Raw genomic sequence first — 19,006 nt, forward strand, 5'->3', positions numbered from 1 at the left:
TGCCTATGTAGTTGTATGGTGTAGAGAAAACAGCCAGAGTCTTCTTGAAGGAAGATGAGCAGGATGAGAGATGACAGCCAAGTTAAACATGGGAAATTCTGATAGAATTTAACCACTTCTACTCTGGAGAATATTCATAAGACTTAGAGGTGCTTAAAATCAAATAAGTCCCTACTCTGGTCTTGATGATTAGCCCCATTTTGGGCCAAGGGTTGGACCAAAGATCTCCAAAGTTTCTTTCCAACTGAAAATTTCTAATGCTTGAATTACAGCCCCAAACAAGTATTACATGGAGACAATCAATATGGAAGGACAGAGGCCCTTCCAAGATTTATTTGGATGTACAAGGAGCTCAGTTCACTTAGATCTCATATCAGTCGTCCCTTCCTGGAGTTGCTCGTGGCAGATGTAGAAGTGGAGAAGTCCTGGCTTAACAAGGAAAGGAAGGAGAAAATAACCATGGAGGTCCTTATACAAAAATGTCACAGCAATAAGGCACAGCATTCTCTTTTCATCCCCTTTTGTCTGTTCCCTTCCCAAATGTGGCCCCAGAGACGACTGCTTTCAGTCCTATAGTGCAGCTGAAGTTCCCGCTCCACTGGCTTTCCTGGGAACTAAAAACCAATCGTACAAGTGAAGCAAAATGCACTGAAGTGATATTTAAACAGTGTGGAGATGGTTGTTCTAGTGTGTGTTTCGAAACGTTGCTGTCAATAGCAAGTTCTGCTGAGTTGTATAATAGTTGCATCAACACATGTGGAGTTGAACATGCTACCTCTCACCACAGAGTGAAGGCAGGCATTAGGGAAGAGATGTCTTACATAGGAAGTATTTTTGCTTGTTGTTTTGAATCTTTTATTCTCTGTGCATATTTTACCTTTTGTGAAAGGTTAGCTTTTGTAGCAGTGCCACAGTACAAGCAGTAAATCATCAGCCTAACAGTGTCCTTTTGCCTTTCTTATAGCCTGCTGTCGTAACGCTGTTGTTGGAAAAGATCCCCGAATTCTTTTTTGATGTGTGAGTACAGACTGTTTTCCCTCTATCTTGAAATGTACTTAGTCATTTTGAACAATCGCCAGCTGTTTAATTGTTATTTCAAATTTACCTACATGGATGTCTGCACTGTATTTAAAAATATCATTCATCCATGTGTAAAATCATCTGTGGGTACCATGTCTTTAAAATGGTGGGTGCACGTGGCAGAAGACAAAGTCATAGAAAGTGAAACACATCCTCCCTCCCCCCATGGTTCACTATGCTTCTGTTAGCTGTTGGCACCAACACTGGAAGTATTTCACAGAGGGACTATGAGATATCCTGTTATTTAAACAAGAGGAAAGTGGCTGACAGAGTTCTATGTGGCTGTTAGATGCAAGCAAACCTCCTTTCAAGAATGCAGTTTGTAGTCAAGCAAGGAAAATAAAAGAAACATCTGTTGTTTTTTCTTGAATGGAGAACATCATGGTACATTTTGCAGTATGAGGAGATCCTGTGGAGGTCTGAGTTGTTCAGAGTGTCTGTAAGTGGAAAAAGGGAATGAAAAGTGAGGTAACAGCTGATAGCAGCAAATTTTCATGAGAATCAAATCTAAAATGGACTGTGAAGAGCAATAGAAGTTTCCTGTTTAACTGTGGGACAAGAAACAACATTCATTACAACTAATCTGTAACTGCAAATTGATTGGACAATTTCAGCCCAAACTGACATAAAGGCATCTCTGAAACCTGTGAGACTTGTATGGTTTTCATGTCACTTGATGCCTGGACAGAAGACATCCAATTTATTAACCTACAGCAGGAATAGTGTGTAACCTTATAGGGTTCTGTGTTGTGGTGTGTAGAGATCTGAAATAATTGTGGTTGGTCTTATTCCCTTTAAAAAAAAATGAACAAGGGGAAACTACTTGCAGATAAATGTTCTGCTGGATAGTAGGGGTGAGGGACAGGGCACCAGCTTCTGCCTTGGGAAATTATTTGTTGTTGGAGACTGAGTGGAAACACAGGGATAACATGGCTCTGTGTATCCTCTCTTTCTTACAGCTTAGCCAGATGCATCTAACACTGACAGCAGCTGGGGACAAGGACACTGAGCTCAGGGGAGATTTGGGCTAAGCCAGCATAGCCACACTTACAGTAGCACAGGAGATCCAAAGTGAGGTCACGTTGCTTGTGTTGTAATTACAATGTTGCTGGTAGTGTTTTGAGACAGGCTGTAGTATCCCTTATTTGTGTGTACAGTGAAAGGTAGGGTTCCTTCACAGTGCTAAAAGCTCTACATTTATATTTTCTTCATGGAATTTGAATAGTTGGTTAATGTTGACTTTCATTCCATGGTTTTGCTGACCAGCAGCAAAGCTTTTGAGTCTGTCTGTGGATCTGACTCAGCTGTCTTTCACTTCTGTCATTTTAGTGTGGGTACCTTTGGAACAAACTTCCCTAGGCTCATTCTCAATCAGTTTAAATGGCTCGACAGTCTTGACAGCCAGGTGGGTACGGATGGCACAGCCACTGCATGCTTTTCCACTTAATGTCTGAAACACCTCTCAGGTGGGCTGAGCTCAATGTTGATGCAAATGCAAACAGGTGTTTCCATATTCACACCCTGAAAAAATTAAATACTCAATGAAATTTAATTCTTGTTCACATTCTTTCCTTCAATAACTTTTGAATGTCCCCTTTTATTTTCCTCTTCTCTTGCTGTAACTCTTCTTTTTTGTATTTTCTTAGAAAAAAATTGTATCTATACATACCAATCCACATTTTGAAGCAGTTGGTGGCAGAAAGTTACAGTCTCCTCTTATTTAATTTTAACAAGAGATGCTGGATGCTTGCCAGCATCTGGGGATGGATTCTCTGTTCTGGCTTTGGTGGTTCCTTTCCTTCTTTCCCTTTCTACATCAACAGCCTCTGTGAGTTACTCTGTACTAAAGGGATGTTGCTAAGGAGAGTCCCAGAATGAAGAGAACTAGGAATTCATACTAAACTCTGGAAGGCTTGCTGTTGGGTTTCCCAGTTTCCTTCCCTCAGCAAGACATTGAAGTTCTACTTGTAAAATGCTGTTGTTCCTGTAAGTCTATACTACAATTTCCTGCTCCAACAGGACAACAAGTTAAAGGACAGTTGACACAAGTCCAAATGAATGACTTGTGCAAAATATTGTTGTCATTCTAAGGAATCACTTGCTAGTGGTGACACTCTCCCGTTTTTACAAGTGATCCTCTTCTCTGCAGGACCTTGTCAAGAAGTTAATGCAGATGCTTAGTGTGTCTCCTGTACCAATCCAGCATGATATTATCACCAGTTTACCTGAGATCCTGGAGGATTCCCAGCAAAATGAAGTTGCCAGAGAGTTGAGGTACAGTTCTATTTTTTTCCCCTCTTCTTTCTTGAATAGAAAAAAAAAAAAAAAGTGTATGAATGCAGTTTGCACCAGGACTGACTAAAGCTACATGGCAACAGGATGTTTTCTACATGCTGTTATACTGTTAAAGGGGTCTAAATGCTCCAAAATGATCTAAAACATTAAGTTCTTCAGTGAATGTAGCATAGACTGATGACAGAATCATAGAAAGGTTTGGGTTGAAAGGGACCTTTAAGATCTTGTAGTTCCAACCCCCTGCTGATGTTAGGGACACCTCCCTTTAGCCCAGGTTTCTCACAGTCCCATCCAGCCTGGCCCTGAATGCTTCCAGGGAGGGGGCATCTGCAACCTCTCTGGGCACCCTGTTCCAGTGTCTCACCACTCTCACAGTAAAAAATTTATTCTTAATATCCAGTTTAAAGCCATTTTCCCTCATCCTGTCACTACGTGCCCTAATAAAAAGTCCCTCTCCAGCTTTCCTGTTGGCCCCCTTCAGGTTCTGGAAGGCTGCTATAAGATTTCCCTGGAGCCTTCTCTTATCCAGGCTGAAGAGCCCCAGCTCTCTCAGCCTGTCCTTGTTGGGAAGGTGCTCCAGCCATCTGATCATCTTTGTGGCCCTCCTCTGCACCTGTTCCAACAGCTCCATATCCTTCTTGTGCTGGGGGCCCAGAACTGGATGCAGTATTCCAGGTGGGATCTCATGAGAGCAGATATAGGGGCAGAAAATCAGCTTCTTTGACTTGCTGGTCATGCTTCTCTTGGTACAACCCAGGATACAGTTGGTCTTCTGGTCTGCAAGCATGCATTGCTGGCTTGAGTTGAGTTTTTCATCAACTGACACCCTCAAATCCTTCTCCTCAGGGCTCCTCTCAAGCCATTCTCTGCCCAACCTGTATCTGTGCTTGGGATTACTCCAGCCCACGTTCAGGACCTTGCACTTGGCCTTGTTGAACTTGATGAGGTTGGCATGGATCCATCCCTCAAGCCTGTCCAGGTCCCTCTGGATGGCATCCCTTCCCTCTGGCGTGTCAGTTGCACCACTCAGCTTGGTGTCATCTGCAGACTTGCTAAGGGTGCACTTGATCCCGCTGTCCATATTGCCTACAAAGATGTGAATGATCCAGCAGAAGTAATAAGCACTTAACTGGAATCTGTCTGTGATCAGTCATTCAGATATTACTAGAGGCAGCTTTGGATTTGGTTTAGGTTATGCTACAATAAGGGTCAACAGTGCTTTTATTATTTTTTTAAAAGGCTCAAAACACAACAAAATAGACGTGTTCAAAAAGCAGAACCTTCTAATTTTTTATATACTTTTCTCAAATGTATTTACTGACATGAGGAATTGGATGACCTAATATCAAGAGAGATCCTCCCAGAGAGTGCCAGCTTACACTGTCCCTTACACCTGTCTCTTCTATATATACATTGATTTAATTATATACACCAGTGTTTTTCATCCTGGCCATTACAGAGTTCCCTTACATTTATGCCTGTACTAATTATCATTTCACTCTGATAGTTATTATTTCAGCATGCCCCTTATCTTAGAATACATCCTATTTCCTGTACTCTCAGACTTCTATTATCTCTATTCGTATTTTTGCAATGTTGAGAATCTAAAGACTAGCAACAAGAGATTTGTGTATTCTCAGTAGCCTCTACCTATGTCTGGTGTGGGAAAGTACTCAGTGTTTGTTACAACAAACTAGGGAATGTGAATGGAATTATCAAGAAGCAGAAAGATGAGTTTTTCACCTCACGTTATTAATAGAGTTCCACTTGAATTGAGAAAGTTTATAAGAAACTTAGATGGCAGCCAAGAATGATTACATGAATTTCAGGAAAATGAAGTCCACAATGCTTTTTAAGCACAGCTGCTGTTTCTTGTTCAATAATTGCTAAACCTCTTCTTGCTGGAAACCAGACCAGGGACAGAGGTGTGACTGTAGTGTTTAGCAAAGCAGGTGTCTTTCAAGGCTTCACAGAACATCTTTGCTAACAAAGCATTGTCAAAAACATACATGTAAAGCAAGAAACAACTGTAGATGGCAAATCAGAAAACAAAGAGCAGAAACATCAAGACTGGAAACCTGCCTTCTGTCTTAACAGCCTCTACATTGCCATCTTGGTACCTGGCCAGCACAGAGATTCTCAGGTTTAGTGGGGTCCATGTAAAGCCCCAGCTGTGTACCTGAGAACAAAGCTATGCTGCCCACTCCTGTTGTGTGTAGCTTTAAGGAGGAAACTGCAGAAGAACTGGCTGGAGTCTGACCCAAGAGGTACTGCAGGGAAAACCAAAGGGCTCTTTCAAGGAATCTTTTGTGGCAGAGGCCACAAAATTTTTTTTACCGCTCTGACTTGATGGATTGTTTGCTGAACTGTCCTTCCATTCCTCACCTTCCCCACTCCTGGTGAAGCAGAGGATGGGTTCCTCCCCAGCTATGCCAAAATGCCCCTCTAAAGGTTTTCTCTTTACTCAGTCTTCCCTGCTCCTTGTACACCTGCTAACATCTGGGGCTTAGAGCCCTCCAGTAGCTTGTAACGATCCTTTGTTAATGGCAAGGCAGTGGCAACACATTCTCTCTTAGATATAAAGTCAGGTTAAGTAATATACTAGCAATACCCCCTCCTTTCCCCACTATTTTTCTGTTTATAATGAAACCAGGACCTACCAAATTTCAGGTTTTTGCTTGAGGCTGCTGCCACGCTTTTCTCCATGCTCCCAGTTATTCCAGTGTTGAAAAAAGGTACAGTCTTCATATCAGCTTCACACCAACAGCCACAAAATTATCATTCATTGTGTTCAGAGAGTGATAATTTAGGGAGCAAGTTTTCTATAAAGTCAGTGGTGTATGTTTTCTGTTTCTAAGATATTTGTGGTGAACACAAAAAGACTAGAATCTCACAGTTTACTAAACATGAATTCATGCTTATATTAAGAAGATGATTTGTTTTCTTTTCCTTGCACATCAGCTGCTTACTAAAACAAGGCAGACGACTCACAGTTCCAATTCTAGATGCTCTTTCTCGTTTGGATCTTGATGCAGAACTTCTGGCTGAGGTAAGAGCTTCTGCTGGGTGATCGAGCAAACTCTTCTAGGCTCTTCCCTTTCAAAAGCCAGTTAAAAATGATGGTGCAAAACCTTCTTGGGAGTGCCAGGTGATATGATAAGGAGCAGTAGCCACAAATTACAGCCTGAGGGGTTCAGGTTGGACACTTGCAAAGTGGGTTAGGGTCTACAGTACTAACATGGATTATCAGAGGTAGCATCAGGGAGGGGAACGGTTGTGTCTATCTCTGAAGATCCTCAAAATTTAGCAAAGCCAAGGCTAGTCTGGTCTAGTAATTATGATATTCCTGCTATGAGCAGAAGGCTGCATTCAAGTCCTCCAAAGATTCCTCCCAACAACCTACTCTGTATTTCTGTGAACCATATGATTGCAGCTAACCCATGTTGCTCTCCCCTCAGGTGCGGCAGTCTGCCATGACCATTGTGCCTTCTGTAAAACTGGAGGATTTGCCTGTGGTCGTAAAATTCATCCTCCATAATGTCAAGGCTGCAGATGCTGTAGAGGTACGGAGCTCTCCCTGTACTAAAGACCAATAAGTTTTATAATCCAGTGCAGGTTTTAACAGAGGCTGTTTATTCAACACATAAAGGTGTATGTTTTAATAGTTCCAAGTAAAATTTTAGTATTGTCAAGGATCAAAGCATGTGTGGAAAGCAGCTGTCCTTTAACATGGATTTGGTTATGCTTTGAGGCATGAAATTGAAATCTACCCCTTTCTGCTAGCAGATTTTTCTCATTTGTTTTTAGAACTTGTAATTATCTTTTCAGTATCAATGTTATGAAATTATTTTAAGCTCCTAGACTGAAAAACTCTTTGTGGCAAATTTAAGCCTTTGAATTATGTCTTAGAGTTTTCACTCATTAGAACTTTTAAGGGTTCTAAACTCCTAAATTGTTCAAAAGAACAGGGATTGTAACTTAGTAATTCTCTTCTTGTTTTCTCCACCTTCTGTACCTTCTGTACAAAATGCTCCTTTAAGAACCATCCTTTTTGGAATGTTTCTATGTTTGGAGGACCATCCTCCCTTGTAAGACTCCTTGGTTGAGCCAACCTTGCTGAATGATTGAATGTGGGGTTGGTTTTTTTTTTTTCATTCTTTGAGGAAACCTCAACAGAATTCAGATATAGATTGTGATCTGCCCAGATCTTCAAGGGAGAGCACTATGAAAAATGTATGCCTATAACATGCAGCCTATCTTGTGCTCATCTGTGGTTTGACAGCCCCACAACTTCATATCCTGTTCTGCTGCTAAACAAGATAAAATTAGTTAAAAGCAGCATGTCATGAATATAGGTGGAAACTTCATAGGGTAACTTTTAAGAAATCCTTTTCTGCTTTCTGCCTGCATGCATTCATGCCATCTTAATATGATGAAGAAGTAATTAAAAAAACAAACAAACAAACATTGAGCACAGCTAAATATTTAGACATCTTCACAAATAGGTGAGTATTGGATTTGTAATACTAGGGTTATTCTGAGGGATTTAAATTTAAATTTTCCTTAGTCTTTTTCGTTCCCCCCCTCTTATATCAGAACAATTTGTGCAGGGATCTGTGTTTTACAGGTGATTTCTGATCTTCGTAAGAGCTTGGATTTGTCATCATGTGTTCTGCCACTGCAGATGCTGGGTTCCCAAAGAAAGCTTAAAAGCCAAGCTCAGGCCAGGTAACTATTTCTGTGATTCTGCAGTGATGAAATGGTACATGAGGCCTTCATCTCTTCTTTATCTGGTCTCAGAGATGCACCTACTTACATTCATTCTAATTTGTCCTAAGTGAAGGTGCTGACACTTCTATTACTTCCTACTTGATGCTAGCATAACAAGTTTATCAATCCCTGTTCAGCAAACTTCCCCTGCAGTGCTGCAGGTATAAATCTACTGGGAAAGAAAATCTGTCATGGTGCCAGCTTCAGAGGCTGAATTGGCAGCTGGAATTTATTTTCTTATTCTGAGCAACTCATTGCCTTTCTGTGAACTCCCTTCTAGTGCTCAGACTCCACAGACAATATACTGATGTGTTTCATTGTAAAGCAAAAATGTTCACCTTAATTCAGCAGCTCTTTCAGCTTATCCCTAACCCTCATTTTTTTTTTTTTTTTGCCTTTCTGCACTAATCTGGTGCACTGACAGTGCCCTGTGCATAGCTTACATCCTTTCACTAAAGTCAGAGAGAAGGCAAGAAGCTGTCTGCATCCGCATCTGCATGAGGGTGCATGGCCCCATTTGTAATGAAGGTGTTTGCTGCAAGTTCATCTTTAGGTTCTCCCTAAGTACGTCTTTGGTCTTGCAGTGTCTGCTTCCACCCTGTTCTGAATCTCCCTGCCCTTACCAAAGCATTCCTTCTACAGAATTGCTGCTTTCTGTAATTGCTGTGATTGCTAGGCTGCCTTGTCCCTTTCACAACAATATTTACAATGGCTGAGTCATCTTTTCTGGTCATTAACAGTTCTTCCATGAGCCAAATGACCACCAGCCAGAACTGTGTGAAGGTGCTTTTTGATGTGATCAAGTTAGCTGTAAGATTCCAGAAAGATGTCTCTGAAGCCTGGATTAAGGTAAGATGCACATGTCAGACCTTGTTTCCCCATATAATTCAGTCAAATATCAAAAAGTGAACATTAGCCCTGATAGTTACTGATAGAGATTTCATTCATTTCCAGAACTTTAGTTTTTTACAAGACCAGTGCTGTTTGAAAATATCCATGCTGAATTCTCATGTGTTTCTTTTGAGTATCTTCTGAATTCTGAATTGCTGGCAAGATCCAGTTTGCTGGTTTGGATAACTGTCCTGTTGCAGTGAAGTGTTTTGGTGTATGCCTTTTTTCATTTGTCTTCATATAACACTCATGGTTTTAAAATACAGTATTGTACTTTAACGTAACAGCTTTCTTGATTTTTGGTTTTTGTTTTTGCTCTTAGGCTATTGAGAACAGCACGTCTGTGTCTGACCACAAGGTAATACTTCTGACTCTATGCTTTTCTTTGTGAGTGTCCTTTTCTGGTGGTTCTCATAGCTCTCTCTATGGGCATAGATGGAGAGATTTTTCTAATTAGAGTAGAAACCACCAGTGATGTTGCCTGGGTGGTTCTGTTGGTGTCTGACTTATTGCCACTGTAACAGCCGTTCGTTTTGTTGTAACTCTTTAATTCATCCCTTCCATGCATCAGGAGACAGAGTTGAGATCTTTCCTGTCGGAATGATGAGAGTTCTGCTGTAATTGTGGCTGTCAGGGGCTTTTTGAGCTCTTGATTTCCTTCTTAGTTTTGATTTCAAAGTGTGTAGTTGTCTGGCATGTTTTCATGCCTTTTCAGCGTAATGATTAACAGCCGTTTCTTCCTAAAGGTTCTGGATCTGATCGTTTTGCTGCTAATCCATTCTACAAACAGCAAGAACAGGAAGCAAACTGAGAAGTTATTGAGGAGCAAGATTCGCCTGGGCTTCATGCCAGAGCAGCTGGTGCAGAATGCTTTCCAAAATCATTCCATGGTCAGTGCTGATTTTGTGTTGGGACTCCCCCTTCTTCATCCCTCGAATGTCCTGTCAGATGATGATTTAACCCTGTGCTGCATTATGTATACTTCAGAGTTTCTTGGTCACTAATCAGTCTCCCAGGGTATATGTCCTCTGTTGTAACTGTCATCTGTTCTTTAATAAGAGAACAGTTTTTCTTTATTTTGGTGCAAAACGTTTCAGCCTTTGTGATAAACCTAAGGTCTCTACTGCATGTTCCTGACTTGCTGTTGTCTCCCACTGTGTTTTTAGGAGTTAATATATCGTTTTCTGTGTGCTGTTTTTTATATTTATATATATGGTGTCTGTGTATATGGCATGTGTTTGCCTAATGCTGTGAGAAAACAGAAAATATCTGAAAAACTGAACAGAGTTTTCAAAACTGAAAAGCGATACAGGGCAGGAATAGGGGGAACAGGTGAAAAACACTGTTAAGAATTTAAAATAACCTATGTCAGTAACACAAGTGGGGACTTTTATTCCATTTATTCTGAACGTAACTGCTTTTAATTCAATTTTAGTTGAGCAACCCTTCCAGAAGAAGTTAATTAGGCCACTTTACATGAGTGAGAGCTTGTTCAAAGCTGCTGTAAGAGATTAAGCTAACTTTACTCAGAGAAATCAAAATTATGTTTTATATTGATGTGACAGTCCTTCTGTCAAAGTAGTGCCAAGAGCATGTCTGCCCTGTGGCTTTTAATTTGTGGTGCATTGCTGTGAAGTGACTTCCCATGGTGTCACTGATAAGGGATACTCTGCTGTGAGCTCTGCAGCCTGGCAGGTTGGCGTAACCGATCTGAAAATTCTTTGTGTGGGCAAGGTTAGAGAAAGCCATTCTGGTCTGCCTTATCTGCTCTTGTTGCCCATTTCTGCTGGACAGGACAGCCTGGAAAAAATCTACTGATCTAGACAAAGTTTTTGAGATGAGCTGCAGTATGTTGTATTATATTTCTATTTTTCAGGTCATCAAGGATTTCTTCCCTTCAATTCTATCGCTTGCCCAGACGTTTCTGCACTCTGCACACCCAGCTGTGGTCTCCTTTGGCAGCTGCATGTACAAACAAGCTTTTGCAGTCTTTGACTCTTACTGCCAGCAGGTACAGTGTGATAGATGGCATTTGTTTTATTTTTGTGTGTTTGCACTTTGTTGGAGGGTGTGTGCCCTCATCCTTCAGAGGAGGGGATTTCGGGCAACTGGAAGCCTTTGAGAGAGACCTCTGCTATAGAATAAGCCAAGAAGATGATCACAGCTCTGGTAGCAACTGATTGAGGCACAGAGACTGCTGAGAGGAGCAGGGAGCAAGTAGGCAGGTCTCAGAAGTGACAAAATAATAAAACAAAAACCAAAAAAACTCCACATATGGAGCAGAGAGGACTATGCTGTTCTTTTTTGCAGGTCAAGAAGCAAACAGTTTTACTGAGCTGTAGCCTGAAAGCTGGACTGAACCTCAGGGTCACAGAGAAAATTTGCTCATAAATTCTTGTTTCTATTCTATGTTAATCTCTTTGAGTCTCCTCTGTTTTAAAAGGGGGAAAAAAAAAAAAAGTCACACATGATTCATATTGAAATACTTTCCTTGGAGAACTTACTGTGTTGAAAACACACAGCTTCCCCTCAGAGCTCTGACCACCTTGGACTTCTTTTGCATACTCTGAAATAACTGCAGGCTTGACTTTAAGTGTGAGATAAGAAAATCTGGGGACCAAAGACAGCTCTGCAAATTCTTTTGAATATGTTTGCACTTTTTTGACACAGTATGTTTGCAATTAAGGCTGGTTGTGACCTTGCATCTATATTTACTTGGTACAGCAAACTTAACCAGCTGAGAAAAGCTTGAGACATGTTGTCTGCAATAAGTTTAGTAATAGTTTGAAATGCTATGAATTTCCAAAGAGCTTGGCTGTGTTAGTAGTTAGTGATGTAGGGAAGTCCCAGAACCCCAGACAGTGGATGAGATTGCAGAGGCACGGGTGTCTGGAAGCCAGCTGAAGTAAGGCCAACAAAAAGATTTTTGAAATGAAAATGTCCTTTTGAACAGCTGTTGATAAAGAGAGTTGAGACACTGGATGGCGTAGTTAGAGGCAGTGTTTTCCTGGATAAGGTGCAACATTCTGTGTGCATGTGAAAATAATGTGGGCTTTTATTGTCTGAAGTGGTAGTAGCAGAGAGCACGAGCTGCAGGACTGTTAGCACGCAGGCAGGAGGAAAATGGTGAAGAAAAGCTTCCAGAAGCTCTTCGTAAACTGAATAAAATTCAGGCTGAAGGAGAATGCCAACATTGTGACTATCTGGAATTAGAAAGTGAACTGAGAAGAAAGTTAGAATTATAGGGCTGAGTTTCAAGATGATTATCTGTACTCGATCCGTATATTTATGTGAGTAGAACATAGCGGCAGGCAGAACAAGGGCAGGCATTTTTCCACTGACATTTCATTGCAGATTCTCTTGGGGGTCTTTCCTTAGGAGGTTGTATGTGCTTTGGTCACTCATGTATGCAGTGGAAATGAAACAGAGTTGGATATTTCTCTGGACGTGCTCACTGATTTGGTGATCCTACACACATCCCTGCTGATGCGCTATGCCACCTTCGTGAAGGTACGTGTAGATCTGTGGGCACATTACATCTCAGGATCCTTTCACAACTTTGTCCCAGATCCAGAATAGGTCAGTGTGCTTCAGAAATATCCTTAATAAAACAACCTGTATCTGTAAAGCTGTTCTGAGAAATGCAATGGTCAGGATGAAAAGCAACCTTTTGTGAAGGTGTGAGTTGGACTATGAATTTTTGGAAGTGGAAATTGGACTAGAAAAAGAAGTTACTCTTCCCTGTAAACAGAGAACGTGTGTGTTGCAGGGATGGAATGACATCTATGGATAGAAGGAAAATGATTTATATATACATAAATCATTTCATTATTAATATCAGCTATTCCAAATCTTTGGCAAAAACCTGTTGCCTTTGTAGACTTCCTCTTCTGCTATGCTGAAAGATTGTCAGCACTTAGCCAGTATTTTGAATCATAAAACAAAGCTCCTAGCAAGAATAGGAAAAGACTTTCCTAAAACTTAAAAGAAAGTACTCAATAGGGAAAAAAGAAACAGTGAATTCTTGACTCCTAATAATGATTAGCAGAGCCAGACCTGCACAACTGCCAAATTCCAGAAGCAGCAAAGGTGGAGAGTAAGTGGGGAGCAAAATCGCAAGGCAGGCACGCAGCATTTTTCTGTTTGAACATCCTCCCGTGGTGATTTGTACTTTAAGGACCCTGAATTTCCCCTCGAGGAGTTGTGGGTACATGCATTTTCCCACACCTCTGATGTATTTTTGTATTTGCCCACTTGGTGGCAGTGAGTTTTGTAGTTTAAGTACCCACTGTAGGAAAGTGGAGTACTTTTCACTTTTTGGTTGATTGATTGTTAAATATATGTCAGCTTTTAAAAATATGCTTCAAGGGAGGATGTTAAGGTCTGCTATAAGAATTTGTATGCAGTCTATCATGTTTGATCCATAAAATGGAGAAATGGGACTCGCTTCTTTCTGGTAGAGCTGGGATGTGCTGGGGGCTCAAGGTTGAAAGCGGTCCTTGGAAGAGACAGCATAGATTTCTTCCACCTCATTGAATGCTTTGTCACAAACGTGGTGGGAACACTTGCTCACAGCATTCAGCTGAGACCTACTGACCTCCTAACCTTGTTTGCACATTCTTATCTTGGCAGGTTATTTACTGATTATGGTTTCTGTGGGCTAATCTTCAATGCATTACCAAAGCTTCTGTATGACAAGTATTAATAAATGTTCTGGCCACACCTCTGGGACTTGCAGTGTACCATGTTTGACTTGCATCTCAGAGGTAGTAGAGGCAGTAGCCAGTTATCTGCAAGGCTGCAGATGGCCAGCAGGTTTCACGCAGAGTTGGAGCCTTTCTAGCATAGAGACAGGTCTACAGATCTCCTCAAACTACTTCTTAGTGTTAAACTGGATGAATTTTCTTGGGAATGGCAGAAAGTGGGTAACCAATCCTGCAGTTGCCCTTGTCATACTCAGTGCCTTGTTCTAAATCCTGCTCAAGGTTGGCCAGTTGTAGAAGAAAAATAATACTAGCAAAATGCTGTGTCAGTAGTGGAAAAAAAACAGCAGTGCTGTGGGAAACAGTTGGATTGCTTTCACTGAAATACTCAGAACAAGAAATATCCTGAGGGTGCCATTCAGCACAGATGATGTCTCCTCTAAATTCTTAAAGGTCTGGCTATTATTACAGAGTTTGTGTTGGAAATATCAGCAAATTCACTTGTTCATCTTAAATACTTTGAGCACTGAGAAAATCCATGATAGAAGCTGAATAGCTGCCATTAGTGGGATTGTAGCACTCCCAAAATGCTTGTAGTAGCCAAATTGTTCTCCCCAGTCAGCTTCCAATACCTCAAACTGCAAGAATTAAGGGCAGACCAATAGCTCTGCATTTGTGTTCATTTCAAAGTAGATTCTTTCTACGCATACAAAAAAGGTAAAGGTAATTGGCTGCTCTTTGGCTGACAGTTGTTGGAATTTGAAAAGGATTTCTTGATGTATCTGAGTTAGTTTGTGGCTTCTCTCTTACAGACCATTTTAGACTCTATGCAGAAACTGAATCCATGCCAGATCCGGAAGCTCTTCTACATTCTCAGCACACTGGCATTCAGCCAGAGACAAGAAGGAAGTTATATTCAGGTAAGCAGGGACACGGCAGAAAGGAGTTGAGCTGTGCCATGGTTCTTTTAGCTGGACTAAGTTCTTGTATTGTACAAATAGTAGCTCATTTATGACCAGCAAGTAATGTGAGGTCCTTTAGCTTAATACCCTTCTCCACAACTGCAAGCTGAGCTGCAGCTCCAGACTTTGCTGTCCTGCACAGGAAGTGCTCTCCACAGCGTCTCTACATCTCCTAGCTTTCCTGGAAGCGCCCTATTCTTTCAAATCTAAAAAGAATAGATTGATAGAAATGTTGGTGGAAGGAGACCAGTGTCAGTCTCTGATCTAACCTCTCAGTTAAAGACTGTTGCCAGCACGAGATCAGGTTGGCTGTGACTTTGCCTAGCTGAGCTTTGGAGATGTGCTAAAGTGTAAATTTAGTATCTTCTTTCTCAAGCTTTATTTCTCCATCAATTTGAAGTATTCAGAAAGCATAGTTCAGCTCCTTTCTCCAAGATGCTTGTCTTGATCCAAGTGCTTAATGTTTGTAGATCAGATATGACAGGTACTCGTGTTAGCAGAAGTAAACTGCAGTGTAGAGGACTGCTGCCAAGTGGTGGACTTCAGAACTTTTGTGCCTCTTGTTTCCCACTCCTTGAGCAAGAATGATCAAATAAAGATAAAGAAATATCCTAAGTGCATTTACTTTGCAATAGAATTGTTGAGGTTTAAAATCTTTCCATTCTTAAGTCTGAGCTCTTAGAAATTAGGACTATTTCTTTTTCTTCTAGTCCCTTCAAGTTGTGAGTATGTTTGCAAATGCCTGAGATTATGAAGGAAAACTTTTTTGGTCTTCCTGAATGGTCTGTAGCACATAGCATGTTTGTAGTCATTTCAAGTCTTCCAGCTGACTCTCTTTAAGGTTGAACTCCACTCTGCCAAAATTTTCAGTGACTTTTTTTCCCCTCCTGAGTCTTTCTTTTCTATATGTGAGTTGTGCAAAACTGCCTCAGCGATCCACACTGGGTGATTTTACAGCCTAAAAGGACTAGCCATCACAGAAAGGTACTCTGCCTGTCTGTCTCTCTTAAATTGCAAACAGAAGGAAAGGAGCATAAGCTCTGGAATTTATTCTGAGCTGAGAGTTTGTGACTGGGATCCAAGGCTGACAGTCTGGCTCTGTCCTTGGTGGTATTGAGTCTCCAGGGGTGGGATGTCAAAGAAATCTGTATCCTGGAACCAACTTCCTCTTTGTTTTCTCTTTAATGTAGTTCTAAAATAGTTGTATCTTGGGTATATGTCACTACAGGCAGGCTGGGCTTTTGTGCTAGAATTGCACAGATCATTTCAGAAGCATCTTGCCTAGCAGAGGTCAAGAAAAGATGGTATAATTATGTATTCTCCTTTCTCCTGCTTCCAGTTTGATCTTGTTGGCACTAGTTCTTTCCATAGCGTAACTCAAGCCTTCATCTCCTCTATCTCAAGACCACTCTCAGGATAGAACTTTTGCTTTTAGGGAGCTCTCTGCGTGAGTTAACCCCTTCCTTTGCAGAACCTACAAGGGCAGTTAATAAGTATCAAGGCAATCAGGGCCATTATGTTTCCATAATGTTTTATGGTGGCCTGTGAGATCTTTGTTACTTCTATGAAGCTGCTTTTAAGTTGTCTCATAGCTCCTCACATGCTCTTTTCCAGTCTGAGAATGCTCTTCCTTCTAACAGGGATATGCTGTATGTTCTCAGCATCAGGAGACCACTTTAGTCCATATTTAGCAGTTCAGACTTCCAGGTTTTTTCAAAGCTGTGCCCATCCTGGGAGAGTGCAGTTGTTCAGGTGCTTTGGTATGGCTGTTAAAGCATGCTGCATTGAGGCCTGCTGTGTGCTTATGGAGCTGCTGCATAGAAGCCTTTACAATTGTGATTGCATGATTTCCCACACCAAAGATATAACAGAGGCAGCATGAGGAATGTCTTAAACCTGGGTGTCTGTTCTGCTGTTCACTAGCGCTCTCCTTGGACTTTCATCAGAAACTACTCCATTCCTGAGCCTTTTCCAGCTGACTGTATTTTGGAGGGTAGCTCTGCAGCTGCAGTGTGTGTGGAGGACTGCAAGAATATATACTATGTTTTAATATATATTCTTCTCTTAACTGTAGAAGAAATCTAGACTGTATAATAATTGGAGCAAAGCCAAAGCACTTACAATGCTATTTGCAAGCTTACCTACAGTTTTGACAATTACATTAATTACAAATGAAATCACAGGACGTATGTTCAGTCTACAGAGCTCAAAGTTATCTCAATCAATCATCTCTGTGCAGCCTTTGGAGATGACATCAGGTGAAGATGCTGATAGAACAGAGTGGTGGGCACAGATGCCTCTGTAATGATATAGGCTGTGTCTTTCTTTTTAGGATGATATGCATATGGTGATCAGGAAGTGGCTCTCCAGCTCTGTTCCCAACCACAAACAGATGGGGATTATTGGTTCTGTTACCATGATGGGCAGTGTGGCATTAAAAAGGTAAGAGGAAAATGTACAGAGGTGAATTCAATATGCTTTAAGACAACCTGGAGTAGGGAAAGGTGGCAGGAAGGCATTGCCTTCTAGTGCATGCACATCTTGGTCAGATCCAGTAACTTAACTCTTACCTGCAAACTGCAATGTTTGGTGTTGCTAACTGTGTAGTACTGCTGCTTGCTGCAAATCCTGAAGGCATCCCCTGAATTTCTTGTTAGTGCTTATACACAAAGGCCTTGACTAGCACTAGTGGGACCTAACACTTAGGGAAAATAAATTGAATACTGTGGTGGACTGAATGCAGATCAGCCCGTAAAGCTAAGGCTGAATAATCTAATGTACCCTGTTTGAATGCAGAGAAATATAATGGAGAAGTAAGAAGAAAAAATGTTACTTCTATGCTAGGTATTGACGTGACAGCTTTCAATGTACTGCATAAATAATTTATAAACAGTGTTGACGAACCAGGCAAACTCCTGGTAAGAACTGCAACAAAGATTGAAGAGTTTAGACTAGAAACTTTTGAGCTGTGTTTGGAAGTATGGTGTAGCTTGCTGATATTTCACTTCTTAATGAAATACTTTTGCTGTTTATTACATAAAGAGAAAAGCCAATTGTAGGCCCTGAGTTAGTGGGCTTCCTTATGGTTGCTTCCATAACACTGACATCAGACTTGCACTGGCCTAAGTCTAAGCAGGAAAAGATAAAATAGTTATTTCAAGAAGAGGTTTAGAAAATCCTAAAATGCAGACTACAGACAAAAAAGAACAACACAAGAATGGAGTCATCAGCACATCAAGCACCATTCAGTAGCAAAAGACTTGCCAGGTAAAATGCACACGGATGACCCCTCAGGTGGGAGTGTGTTCTGTGTCTCAAAAAAAAGGTTTGAATCCCTAGGGAACTTGGCTGTTTGACCTACAGAGATATTCCTTCCCAGTCCAAGTCTGACCCAAGTGTTTTGGGAAAATGTATCTGCTGGCACTTGAGAAATATCTTGATAGTATGTTGGGTCTCTACCTTACTAGCATCCTACCTGATTTCATCAGAAACACTTTGAAGGAGGCAAATCCTCCTTCCTTATCAGAGGAAAAAAGACTACCCTTCTGAACCTTGCAAGTAAGCAGCATGAATTTGAGTAGTTGGCATCATGTACTAGATATAGTAGATATTAGGCTCATGGTGAGGTGAGGCTACATGGCCTTCAGAAAGGTGGGTGAGTAGAGGTCAGAAGAAGTGTAATCTTGAAGATGATGTTGAGTCTTGTCCCAAATGAGTAAAACAGCAGCAGGTGTTTCCCTCGTACTGTTACCAAATGTGTCTTTTTTCATGTATAATTCTTCAGTGAATTTCTCTGTGTGATGGGTTTTGCCATCATGGGTGTTGTATCATGAAAGTGAGGTTATCAATTGCTTTCAGAAATGAAGCAGATGGTGATTCGCTGGAGAGACCTGAGCCGAGCATCGAATGTGATGGGCAGGTGGGTGCCAAGAATGGGTGCATACTGGGGCAGTGTGGGGCAGAGAGAGGATGTGGTCAACAGGAAGATCTCCTTCAGGTGAAGCACTGTGTGTGTCTGACAGTCAGCTTTACTCAGCTTGAAATGCTTGTATGTTAACTACAGAGCCAAGAATCTATTAGAAATTGTTTGGGAGTACCATGTTAAAATAGCACTCATGCAGTACTGCAGGCATCTAGTGAAAGTCTTCTATCCAAATATTATTTCAGAGACAAAGAAACAGGACAATCTCTTTTGTGTTGTCCCGTGGTGGAGCAGTGCTAGGTCCTTGAAAGACCTTCTATAAACTGCATCTCTGCAAAAGTAGCCACCACGGCTGTTATCCTAGAGCTGAAGCTTTGGTCATG

The 19,006-nt window shown here is 41.2% G+C and overlaps 1 protein-coding gene across 5 annotated transcripts in view; it reads left to right on the forward strand.

Moving 5' to 3' along the window:
* Positions 1–19,006, forward strand: part of FANCD2 (FA complementation group D2) — a 45,616-nt gene that overhangs the window by 4,649 nt on the left and 21,961 nt on the right. For all 5 annotated transcript variants that reach the window (XM_090147960.1, XM_031611499.2, XM_090147961.1 and 2 more), the window contains exons 7-20: positions 965–1,017; positions 2,410–2,485; positions 3,230–3,354; positions 6,337–6,424; positions 6,834–6,938; positions 8,003–8,103; positions 8,886–8,994; positions 9,359–9,394; positions 9,783–9,926; positions 10,913–11,047; positions 12,415–12,546; positions 14,552–14,659; positions 17,034–17,143; positions 18,560–18,620. In XM_090147960.1, the coding sequence (XP_090004086.1) occupies positions 965–1,017; positions 2,410–2,485; positions 3,230–3,354; positions 6,337–6,424; positions 6,834–6,938; positions 8,003–8,103; positions 8,886–8,994; positions 9,359–9,394; positions 9,783–9,926; positions 10,913–11,047; positions 12,415–12,546; positions 14,552–14,659; positions 17,034–17,143; positions 18,560–18,620 (1,383 nt within the window). The remainder of the gene's footprint in view (positions 1–964; positions 1,018–2,409; positions 2,486–3,229; positions 3,355–6,336; positions 6,425–6,833; positions 6,939–8,002; positions 8,104–8,885; positions 8,995–9,358; positions 9,395–9,782; positions 9,927–10,912; positions 11,048–12,414; positions 12,547–14,551; positions 14,660–17,033; positions 17,144–18,559; positions 18,621–19,006) is intronic.

This window comes from Phasianus colchicus, chromosome 11 (genome assembly GCF_987193195.1).
Source record: "Phasianus colchicus chromosome 11, bPhaCol1.hap1.1, whole genome shotgun sequence".
In the NCBI taxonomy this organism is placed as follows: domain Eukaryota; kingdom Metazoa; phylum Chordata; class Aves; order Galliformes; family Phasianidae; genus Phasianus; species Phasianus colchicus.